At 39.5% G+C, this 13,059-nt stretch overlaps 1 protein-coding gene across 4 annotated transcripts in view; it reads left to right on the top strand.

The window, feature by feature from the left end:
- The window catches only part of LOC140145917 (pleckstrin homology domain-containing family D member 1-like), a 116,334-nt gene that overhangs the window by 28,761 nt on the left and 74,514 nt on the right, over nucleotides 1-13,059 (top strand). For all 4 annotated transcript variants that reach the window (XR_011858149.1, XM_072167640.1, XM_072167639.1 and 1 more), the window contains exon 4: nucleotides 3,887-3,963. Coding sequence is in view for 3 of the 4 variants with exons in the window: in XM_072167640.1 (XP_072023741.1) it covers nucleotides 3,887-3,963 (77 nt within the window). In the remaining variant the exon portion in view is untranslated. The remainder of the gene's footprint in view (nucleotides 1-3,886; nucleotides 3,964-13,059) is intronic.

Here is a 13,059-nt window from a genome sequence, read left to right as displayed (position 1 = left end):
ATCCTATTGCAATTGTTTACGGAACTGTACTTACTGGATAGCATAACCTATAATAGATTTCATTGACGTCAACGTTAATAACAGAAATGATTGTCTATTGTGCCTTGCATAAAGGCCTCCTCAGTCTCAATTGTTTTCATTTGTAGTGATATTTAAAACATGCTAAATGTATCCTGTTTTTAGATTATGATTGAATTATTTTTAAATCAAGGCTAAATTCATTTTTTTTTGGCTATCAAAATTTGCCTTCTTCCATACCTATATTTTTTGCTATTCCTTGTCATGGGTTCATTTCAGTCTGTCTGCCTATGTGCATAGTGATTCCCATCACTTGAACCAGTGCACTTTTGTACATGTATTCTTGTGTTTCCCTGTTGTTTTTGCAAGTTAGCACTTCTGTGGGCCATGGAAATAGTAATTTTGTCTATCAAACTTTACCTACTTCTGTGCCTACATTTGTTGTTTGTTGTCCCCTATGTATACCATTGTGTGTCTTTAATACTTGTTTCCCCACATCAAGTTGGTATACCTTGCTCTCTGTTCATATTCAAGGTACCTTCATATTGTATCATTTTATTAATCCTTCCTTGATGGCTTTTTGTGTCCTCATCTGTTGGATTCATTATCATTCATTATCTAATTTAACATACTGGATATTTCTTACCAGTGGCGGTGACAGGAATTTTTTTTTTGGGGGGGGGGAGGGCACAGTGAATTTTAGGGTGGGGGGGGGGACAGAATCAACAAATTGTGTGCACAATTATAGCAGAAAGTGACATTTTAAAATTTTACTGGGGGAGGAAGAGTTTAGTTTAGACTGGGGGATTTTCCCTTATGCCCCCTGGCACCGCTACTGCTTCTTACAAAATACAAAAATGTTACTTTTGTTGATTTTTTTAGGTTTTCTGACTTAGCAGTAATTGAGATTGGCTGTAAGTTTGACATTGACAGCTCTCTGTGTCAGAGGAAGGAAATCATCATCAGTCAATTGGGGTATTCCAGTTGAAATCCAAACACCCCCTGTGGAAGACCATGAAAGTAGTCTTACTCAACTTTTTTTGTGGGAAGACATAACCTTAATCTTCCACACAGAGGAGTGTGAATTTCAACTGAGAATATACCTGAATGGCTGACTCCATTTTAAATCGACATCCCCTGTGTAGGAGATTAAGATCATGTCTTCCATAGGGGGTGTATGGATTTCAACTGGAATAGCCCAATTTAGTTTTGGTTGTAATCATGGAAATGGTGAATCCTTATGCTGAAATCTGTAAACTTTATGACTGATACATGATATTTTTTCTAAAGCATGTGCAATAATTTGTAGAAAGTTGTCTCATTTTTACAAGTTTGAACTACATGTAGACACAGATATTGGCACATTCAGACCCCTGACCAGGATTTTGATGCAGTGGTGCAATATTTTAGTATATGATCTTTTAGGAAATGAGTCAAGGAAGCCACTGGTCCCACCACTGGTCACATTTAAATTTTCCATAATGTATTGCAGTTATGGAGTTATGACAAATAATAGGTGAAAACAATGGTTTTCGCTACGTATACTTCAGAAGTTCCTCCCTCCCAGTGAAAATCATGTACATTGGGGAAAATAAAACCCATTACAATGAGCCTTGGGATTTCACATAGTGAGTGTGGGCTTTATTTTATTTTCAATATTTGAGGACAAACACTGCTCAGGCACCACTGCGACTCACCTTAAACACAGCACTTTCTCTGATTAATTTCTGACTTAAAAATAAAGGGGAATAGGATCGGTTATAATCTTTGTTTTATCTGAAAATACATCCGAAAAGGAAGTTACATTTTATGTCACACATGTGGAGTTCGATAGCTTTAGTCGATAATTTATATAATGCAGATGTAGTAATAGATAAACATGTGGTTAAAGAAAAAAATTAAGTAATTGATCCTGTTGTACTATAGAATTTAATTAAATGACAGTATATGAGGACGATGAGTGTTGGTAAAATGTATGGTAAAACTTCTTGACTAAACATTAGCCGTGTTCAGACGGTCATAGGGTTCTCAAGGATCGGTGGGCTCGAGGATTGCGATCCCTAAGTCAATCCCCGAGTGTGTCCACACGACTTCGTCGTAGCCTGTAATCCTCAAGTTTCGCAATGCCTGATGACGTCAGTTCAAGAATTACAGTCGAAAGCTGAATGTGACCTCTGCAGTATTGCGCGAAATTGAACTCGGCAGAACGTACAAACAAACCATACCACCAAATCAAAAGGCACCAATTACCGCAATTGCGATGTCACGATCTGCGAAGAACATTTTGCTCTTGTTTGTACTTAAATTCATGATGGAAAGTGGTGATGATGTTCAAGATTTGGCATCGATACCGTTCAGTTTTCGACATATGATTGGGAGAAGAGAGTTGTTGAGAAAGAAGAGGCAGAATGAGCGACAATTGCAATATTTAATGTACCGTAGAGCAATGGAACTCCACCACCATGCACAGGTCAAGCTCAGTGCTCGAGAATCGCAAAATGTAGCGTTCACACGGCAGTAGAGCTCGAGCACTATTGGGGGAATTTGTGAAATCCCCTAAATTTCTAGGGGATCAATTTGGGGATAAATTTGGGGAAAAACTTGAGGACTGGATCCTTGAAAGCGTTCAGACGGCAGATTTCCCCGAGTCTGTGCTCGACCAACGCGGTGCTCGAGCAAAAAGCCCTCCATGTGGACAGGACTATTGTGACCAAAAGTATCGTAAAGTCATAAAAAAAGTTTGAATTTCTGTAAAGTTGACCAAAATGCCATAACTTTAACTCTTTAACCGTAACTCCTCTCTGCTTTTTGCCTGTGGGGAAGGAAAGAAGGAAGAAAAGAAGAATGAAGATGATTATAATAGGTGTTTTAACTGGTCCAGTCTTGAGCAAGGGACCCTCAGCCCCCCCCCCCTCAAAAATAATATTATAATACTCCTCCAGGAGTACTCAGTGCTTTCTGACATTTATCTAATGAAGGTTCTACTATAACATTGCTATTTGTATTTGGTAGTTCACAGCATCTTGCGAATGGTAATGAGCTTTGTCCACAATTGCATTGATCTTTTCATAGCGAACGTGTAGCAAAATTCAAATATCACAGATATACTCTTATAGGTTCTGTGGTTCTTGAGTTATGTTGTAAAGAGGACAGAAACCACATCACCTTTGTAAAACGTACATAACTCATTAACAACAATAAATCAAGCAAGTTTACAAAGTATATGATTTGTAGACTGAACTTCTTCAAAACATCAAGGTTCAATAATATATTTTAGACAATGAAAAATTGATCTTTTTGGCTGCCTGAACCAACAGTACTTAGCCAACCCTCTAAGGCACCAGAAACAAATTGGTTCAATCTTTGGATCGACCGTCGATGCTGCTTCGATGGTTGTTATTGATGAACTAACAACTAAATGAACTAATTAATCAGAATTAATGCTAAATTTATACTTTTCAACATCTATACAGGCAAAGATTTATATGTTATCACAATTAATAATGATCAATTAAATGATTTCATAAATAATACGGATAGACCAAGCATCGATGGTCGATCGAAAGATCACACTAATTTGTTTCTTTTGCCTAAGTAAACCAAACATCAAAATATCTCAATTCACAGAGCATCAGATAACCCATGTGATGCAATTGAGTCATAATGCAAACAGTTCATAGAGAGCTTAGCGTGCTAAGCTAGACCCTCGTGGAAAAGGTCTTTTTTTCTTCCTTTTTTCCTTCCCCTCGCCAAAAAGCAACTGGGGCGTTAGGGCTAAGCATTGAAATAATGTGACCGTGACAAAATAGATGTAGAATCACAAGGCATTAACATTTCTTGTTTTAATTCATTTATTTCAATAATGCAGGGCTCAATTTATTTAGCAGTGGATTCAGAAAATGAAAGGGACAGATGGATTGACATGATGAAGAAGTCTGGCAGAGTGTGAGTATCATTCATAGATGTAGATAAACGTAGATCGCTGAGCTTGAGCTGGTACATTGCTCAATCACACATAGAGCAACCTGTTATGAAGGGACCTTACAAAAACAGCACCAAAATACTACTAAAATGTAATTGAATTTAACCTAGCATGTATAGATTAATAAAAATAAATATATTACATGTTTTAGCACATTCAACTTTCTTATTTACCATTGTTTTGTCAAAAAAATTGCTGAATAATAAATGCAAGTACGATCCTAAATCTAGTTCATTCATTGTACTGCCATACAGCGCTACCACAATGGCGAATGAAGCCAAAAAGTGGAAGCAATGTCAGGCAACACTGATGAAACCTGCATTGTACTAGATTCAGAGGATGTGCTTGCATTCCATTAATTTAGCAATAATTACATAAAATAAGGATACACTGGAAAATTTAATGTGTTTAAATACATGATTTGTTCAACTTCTATACACAAAAGAGTAGATCTCTTGGCTAATTTGGTAAGATTTGGTGCTGCTTTTAGATCCGTGTATTATTTCATAGCGGGCAATTCAGGGTTTGATTTATCCAGCAAGTAACCTTGAGAAGACGACACATCGGTTCGGTGAGCAGGGCGCTCTATCCTTATCTACCTCGTTGGTATAATCAAACTTATAGACCCAGTTCACATTATTTTGACATCAATAAACCTAGACTGCTGCCCTCAGTCGTCAACCGTCTGGATTGACGACTGAGAAAACTACGTGGAAAAAAAGTGACGGATTTTGCAACAGGATTCCTGTGGCATAGAGCATCGCAGTTGTGTCCAAATTGACCTTTTGACCGAGTTTGTTGTTTTTAGAAGTTCAGAGCGCGATTTTGTCACAGCGGTAGCGGTACAGCGACGCTGTACACGGGCGCCGCTAGTCAGTCGCGCTACTGGCGCACAACCAAAGTCGCATTGCATAGTTTTCAGAAGTCCGTCATGATATTGGCTGTAAGATAATCAGTCGTCACTACGAAGCATACACAGTACATGCGAAGTGTAGACGGCTGATTGGAATTAGTCTACAATAAACCCTGTTTTGAGGCAAATATGGGTTAAATCGCACAATTTTGTTTTGTGAATTGGCCAGGCAGATACCAAAATTCACATTCATTTGAAGCTAAAATAGTCAGGACATTTTTTTTTGCATGCTTCCTGCGCAATTGTCTGAGTAAACATTGGCCCAAAATCTGCTCTTCCCCTCCAAATGTTAATGCTTCCACCACCTATGCACCAAATTCGGGAGAAATTTAACTTTATTACAATCCCCACCAATTTAAATGCTAGAGTAAGACACAGGCACTATACAGTGTTGGTGAATTGGGGAGGGGGAATCCCTGAAATTCTCTACCCCCATGCCCCATTGCCGCCTTCCCCCTGAAAAATGTCCTTGTCCCGCCACTGCCTATAGTATCTACATACATGCTGATTTTGAAAATTGGACTTTCTTACCAAAATTTGGACTTTTTTGTCACCACGCACCAAACCCCCACTCCCCACCCCCTTGTGTACAGGCCTTGTTGACTGACTAAAGTCCGGTTTTACTCCACATCGCAGCGCGATGCGATGCTATAAAAACTGAAATCTGAGCCAGGGTTTTACAAGCTCTGCGGTAAAAATTCTCATCATCGCTGTGGAAATTTCGGTCCGAGATGGAGTTGTATTTTGTTCAACTTTATAGCATTGCGCTGCGATATCACAGCCATGCACGCTTGTGATTGGCTGCTGGAAAATCAAGGTCGGCAGAATGACCATAAAAGGAGATGCAGACCTCACCTGCTTTAAAAACATCGCAGCATCGCGCGATGAAATTAAAATGTACATTTTAATTTCATCGCATGATGCTATGAGGTTTTAAAAGCATCGCATCACGCCTGCGATATGGACTAAGAATCGGACTTAGTGGTTCTCTAGCATTTCTAGAAGTTGACAATGTCCTTTTTTTGTCCTTTGTGATGGCGTTTCTAAAAGAGAATAGTATGTCTATATTCTACATTGTACCTTGACATTGCTTTGAGGGGATGAAAGTAAGACAAAAATGTTTAATGGCTAAATATTATGACATTATTCTATTGTTTGTCCTAGTTCATGGTGTTGAGCCTCACCTAACCATGCTAAACATACCATGTTATGCCGACCATGGTTCACAGTACGCACTCTTGCCCCACAGGTAGTATCATTTTAGGTAGTCCTACTGGAGGAGAACGATTCAAATACATCCAATACATTCAATACATTAAAAATACATCTATCTTTCATAAACTAGGAGGGTTCCTAGTGGAAATGAGGGTACAGGGATGTGCAGCAGATTTTTCAGCCATTTTCAGCCATTTAGTTTAGACTTGGGCTGCATTTTTAGCCATTTTGGTTTATTGATGGCCCTCAGTTTCATGAAAATTTGGTTTAAGAAAGAGCAGTTTTCAAAATTTTCTAGGGAAAAGTGTTAACGCAAGACCCTATCCCTGGTCTTGCCCTACACACCAGAGGGATCAGTGGTTCATCTTCTACCTCCTTTCCTTTCCTTTCCTTTTCTTCCTTCCTTCCTTCCTTCCTTCCTTCCTTCCTTCCTTCCTTCATTCATTCATTCATTCATTCATTCATTCATTCATTCATTCATTCATTCATTCATTCATTCATTCATTCATTCCTTTCCTTTTTTCTTCTTTCCCCTTATGCAAAAAAACAAAACAGAATTGATGTTATGGTTAAACTCAGGCTAGTATAGCAATCACGGCACAAAGCCTGGGGGTCAGAAACAGGGTCAACTTGGGTTGGACTACTTTTGAAGTTGAAAGGCAAGTTGTTTGGAAATGTGATCTGATCATATTCTGCCTCATTAATGCAAGCATCACTCTGCATCCTGGACCCACCCTCCTCAGAGGTCACCAAATATAGACGTCTATTAGACGCCTAAGCCTGACCCTGACCTATTTGTTGTTGTAGTGAAGTCCTGACGTTCTTTGTTCTTCATTGGGTGAAGCTTTACCTATTACAAATCATGAAAGGTGTGAAGCTTTGACTAGTAATTTGTGTTTTCTGGTGATGTGACATCGAATCAACTACCTGTCGCCATGCTTCCTATAAATCCCCAATGATAGTTGGTTAATTCACAAAAGTGAAGCCTCACCTATGGAAATATTTCAAAGGGTGAAGCCTGGACTAACACATTTGCTGATAAGAGTGATGCTTTGCCTTTGCTTTTTGTAAAGTATGTGAAGGGATGGTGAAATCCTGAGGTTACAAATAATTGGCTCAGGTGAAGAAAGGTGATGACCTGAGGAGGGTGGGTCCAGGCTGCAGAGTGACGCCTGCATAAATAGTGGTATACAAACCATGATTTTGTTTTATCCTTTTCTAAATCCTCTAATACCATCACCAGGGCAGTCCTTGCCATATCACCAAGTGATTGCAAAAGAGCATTATATTCAAATTCGAAATGCTTCAGCAAGTTTTGTTACAAATAGTTACAGTAAATGATCTGTAAGAAATTTTCTGTGCGTGCAAATTTCACAAGTGCATTCAAATCGCAACATTTTAATTCAGATCACAACATTTTCATGCACACAAATATATTTTCTTATTATTAATTATAAACCTTTTAGGAAATGTAAAAATTCAAGAAAATTTCATGTCCCAGAAACACTGGTTCTTTCCAAAATGCGAAATTTGAATGTAGCGAAAATATGATACATGTACTTCACAGTAGAATTTGGATTTTGAGCATACAGTGGTGTCAACGTTTTAGGTCCTTGTTTGGCTACATAGACTTTAGGGTCCATTTTAGGCTGTATCGATACTTTGGATTCCCTTTTTTGAAGCTCATAAATCGCTATTTAGGGTTACATTTTTTCTAAGAATTGTGTAAAATATCACTTTAAATTAGTGAAAATTATTTAAAATCTTCACTAGTTCCGAGTCTGAGACATCTAGAGTTAAAATAGGAAAAGTGATTATGCCATTTAGGGGTAAAATGTGGTGGTTGTGCCATTTGGGATATTCAGTGCTCTGTTCATTGAGGTACATTTTGTCACTATTGACCAATGTTACATCAGAGAGCAAATCAGTACAGAAAATTGAAATGGGAGAAATGCATTATGGGAAATGTAAGATATCTTCTCTGATCTAAGGTTGCTCTGAAATAACTCACTGGAAGTGGCAGCTTGCGACATTAGAGGGGTGTTCTGATCTGCAAACTGAACCACTTCTAGTCCCTCCCTATAACATCTGTAAAGGGAGAAGCTTAGGGACCGTTCACAAACACTTGTAAGGGGGGCCTGATGCAAAAAAATTTCACCCCTTTACAGACCTCAAAAATTTCAGGGCCCCCCTTTTTGACATGAAAATTATAGGTCAACCCCATATAGAAAAGCATATAAACTCAGTTTTTTCAGGAAAATTTGTGGTCATTTTTTCAGGGCCCCCCTTAGGAGGGTCAAACAATTTCAGGCCCCCCCCCCTTTTTTGCATCAGGCCCCCCTTACAAGTGTTTGTGAATGGTCCCTAAATAGTAGAGGTCACAGAAATCATGCATGCAAAAAAAGTTCTGTTTAGGACAGATGTGGCAGCTGGTCTGGATGTAGGCCCGGATGTAGGCCTATGCTTCTCCTAGCTGGGAACAGTATGTCATGTTGCAAGAATATGAATGACAACTTTGTCTTGACTGTTTGAATCTGTGATCATGATGATGCAAGGTATGGAGGTACTAGTATTCTGAGATCGTTTTTAGTCAGTTTAAAAAAAATCTCTGTTCCTCCTTGCAATATGCAAGGAGAGGCTGTTATAGTGGAGTTCACATCAAGTCCTCAAGCAAGGGAGAAGTACAATTCTTTATAGGACAGGTGTGGCAGCTGGCCTGGATGTATGCTCCCCTTCCCATAACCTGTAGACAATGTAGGCCTATGTCATCATCATGTTGGGAGTCATGAGTGATGGCTATGTCTTGAATGTTTGAATGCGATGAATGGAATTGTTCCAAGACTGTTGTTTTGTCTCAGGTTTTTTGAACCTGTTCTCTCCTTGCAATTACATGTATGCAAGGGGATGTTGCTTTTGTTGAGGTCACAGTAGAAGTCCTCATGCAAGGGAAAAGGACAAATCTTACAACAGGTGCTGGCCTGGATGTAGGTTGCCCCCTTCCTATAACCTCTAAACAATGTGTGTCATCATCATGTTGGGAGTCATGAGTGACAGCTATGTCTTGAATGTTTGAATGCGATGTATGGAGCTGTTCCAAGACTGTTGTTTAGTCTCAAGTATTTGGAAGCTGTTCCCTCCTAGCACTACTTTCGGGCTCTGTTGCTATTAGTATACTATCCAGAGAGCGCTGATGCGCTCGATTGAACATCGCACGCTACGCACTCGGTTCCTCGCGCTACGCGCTCGCTAAGTCCGTGAGGGCCACAGACTACGGCTATTCCCTCCTTGCAATATGTACAAGGGGAGGCTGTTTTTTGTTGAGAGTAGAAGCAAGCAAGGGAAAGGAACATACCTTAGGACATGTGTGGCAGCTGGCCTTGATGTATGCTCCCTTCCTATGATGTTGTATGTTATGATTAATGAGAGATATCTATGTTAGCGATGTAGGGAAAGATCAGGAATGAAGCTAGAGTTGCCAGGTAAACTAAGCCCCGCCAGAGCAGTTCTTCTGGGGTGAACCAAACCTGCCTGGTTATCAAATTAATCAGTGACAAGGTTATCTCTGAATTTTGACAGGTGCTAATTGATGTAATAACATTAAGACATCAATTAGCACCCATCAAATTCAGAGATAAGCTTGTCACTGGTTAATTTGATAACCAGGCAGGTTCAGTTCACCCCAAAAGAACTGCCAAAAACAGCCTGTGCCCTGAATCAGACCCAGTGCCCCCAGTCATGGTCGGTGCCCCTCAATATGATGACCCACGCTACGTCACTGTTCACCACCCATCCCTCCACATGGGAAGTGAATTGTTCTATAGAATATCATCTGTGTTTTTACCATGACACATACATTTGAAGAGGGGGAGCCATGAATTATTTCTTAGCATTGCATTACAATGTATGGTGTGTATGTTTACATATTGGTATGTTCAAATGTATGTAAAGCAGTTATCAACAGGTGTCTTTGCATGGTAGGTATGCCAAGAATTGCGAACATGAGCTAGTCCCACTTTTTGGATATATTTTTGGATATATGTCACGAATGTGACATTATTCATTAATGATTTTGACATTCAGAATTTCCAACAAGCCAATCGTGGCTGTCCACAAATGGAGTCAGTTTTACTCCCGATTCCAGAAAAATATAGCATTAATTGACAATGACATAGTGATGTATCACAAACAATGCCATTTTCAGATAATCGCATTTGAAGTTTTTGCAACTTTGTACCCGCTTGTCATACATTTTAAAAATAAATTTATAAATGTATGTGTCATTCACCAATTTAATTGCAATTAGTTATTTAATTAAATTTGTTTCCAAATTGGCCACTGTGAAAATTGCCTGAATATTAAAATTTGAGTTTCATTGTCAGTTTAAGTTCTAGCTAAAGAAATGTGACTGAATTTTATTTGGCAATTTGTTTGAATCTCCAAAATTGTTTGAATCCCCAAAATTTAGTACTGTTAAGGAACGTTCATAAATACCTTGGTGGGGGCTGGAAAATTTGTAGGGGGTCAAAAAGTTTTGACCTTCCAAAAAAGGGGGGGTCAAAAAAGTTTTTAACGTGGCAAAAGGGGGTCAAGAAAGTTTTGACACCCATAAAGGGGGGGTCTAAAGAGTTAAATACAAAATTTGTGCGCGCTACGCGCGCACATTGGCACAATAAAGCCCTTTCCATCCCGATCATAGGTGTAAATAGAGTAAAATACAAAGTTTTTTAGCGCTATGCGCTTTTATCAATCCAGTAAAGCATTTTTTAAAGCTCCGTATATATGTATGTAAAGCAACTGCAATTGTTTTTCGTCTGTGCCCCAACATTTTATTTGCCCCCCCCCCCACCAAGAAAGCTGGATACACCCCTGATACATCCATGCAATAACTTTTGAGACCTTATTTGAAAGCAATTTATTTATATTTTATGATGTCCTGACAATTTAGGCCTATTATAGACATAAGGCCTGTAAGAGTGACACTGATAAATGATAAATTTATTGCGGATCTGTTTGCTTGAATTTGTAACAAGGTTCAAACTGTATAAGTTTAATCCACTATACTAGTAAAATAAAGCATTACTTATAGTGGAAACAAGTGCGGATTATATTAAGTACTAGTATACCTTCATTATGTGTGTGTGTGTGGGGGGGGTTGAAAAGTTTGGGTGTATACAAAAGGGGGGGTCCAAAAGGTGTTCAGTCCATAAAGAGGGGGGGTGGTTCTAAAAGTTTAACATACAGACAGAGGGGGGGTCAAAAAAGTTTTGACATACCGAAATCAAAATTTTCCGGCCCCCCCCTACCAAAGTATTTATGAACGTTCCCTAAGAGTAGCATGGAAGTTAGCACTACCTTCGGGCTCTGTTGCTACTATCCAGAGCGCAAGCAATGTGCTCGGTAGAACACCTCACACTACACACTAAACGCTAAGTCTGTGAGGGCCACAAACTGCGGCTACATGGAAGTCTCACCACCTTCCATGAGTAGATTACATGGGGAATTGAAGGAGGGCAAAAATGTTCCTTTTTGTCTGACTAAATTATGTTTGTCATGATTGCTACATAGGGAACAGTTACAAATCAATAAAATATAGTATGTCCACAGCAGCTGAAGTGAGTATCCCATCATGCATTGCAGTAGATCTGCTTGCTCCATAGCAAATGTATACAAAAAAATGAGAGCCACTTTGTAGAGAGCTTATAGTTTCACAATACTTTCAAACAAATGACAGAGCAGTATAAAGCATCTGTTAAGTGAGGAATTGAAAGTTGAAGAGATAGTTTGTGTAGGCCTATTATAGGCCTACATTTTATATGACACATGCACTTTAATTATGATACCGCTAAGCATAATGGGATATTCCTTTCTGCTGTGACATACATGATGTCATAACAGATGGTTATGGTACATAACCCATTAGCCATATGATTTGTATGCCCGGTTTGTATGTTAATGTGACAACTCTATGCCAGCAAGTGACAGAACATGAAAGCCTACATTATGTACACAACCACATATGGGCACACCCCATACCCCCATACATACACACCCCTACATGTATTCACCTCCCAACAGGGACTCTGTTCTGGACCGTTGAATGCGGAGATGTTTTCTATGATTTGACCACTAAACTGGGGACGTTTTGAGTTGTACATCTGTTTAAACACAAATTAATGACGTTTAGCTCACCAACTTAACTTGGGGCCTAATTTTACATCATTAATAGGGGATGCACTATCAAATGCAATTTCAACTTATTTGCAGCCCATTGTGCACACAAGGGAACTGGGGATGGTCTCCGGTTCCACAAACATGAGGCTGCATGAAAATGTCTGTGTTCAAGGGTGATGACATTCGCACACACATCTCCACACCCCTCATGTTGATGCTGTGCTTTTGGTTCTCCAATGTACATGTAGAGAAGAATGAATGCACCTGGGAATGCACCCCTCCACACACATATCACACAGACAGACAGACACACCCCCCACCCCCACTGACACCCCAACACACTCACCATACCCCACTGGTGTAGGCAGGAAAATGTTGACCTCATTCTGCATATGATTTAATACTATCTAACCAAGGACTCACACACCCGTTCTTAATTAATCGACATACCGTGGACCGCACACACACATACCAGACCACTTACTATCTAACCGTGGCCCGTCCTATAATACCCCCCATTGGTGGACCTGTCTTAAATGCATTTTTACGTTATTTGCGATGTCCTGGTTATATCTAATCGACCGAGGACGTTCTCGGTGGGAGGTGTGTCCTCATTTGTCATGTGTGTATCCTTATGTAGGTCCTCATTTACCTGGCGACGTAAACGTACCCCGACCGGCAGATAAATATATCAACATGGCTTACATATATATGTGTGCCAAAATTTGTCCTCCCCTTTACAGCAAAGATAAACCACATT

This window comes from Amphiura filiformis, chromosome 2, assembly GCF_039555335.1.
Source record: "Amphiura filiformis chromosome 2, Afil_fr2py, whole genome shotgun sequence".
Taxonomy (NCBI): Eukaryota; Metazoa; Echinodermata; class Ophiuroidea; order Amphilepidida; family Amphiuridae; genus Amphiura; species Amphiura filiformis.
This window is presented reverse-complemented; position numbering and strand designations above follow the sequence as displayed.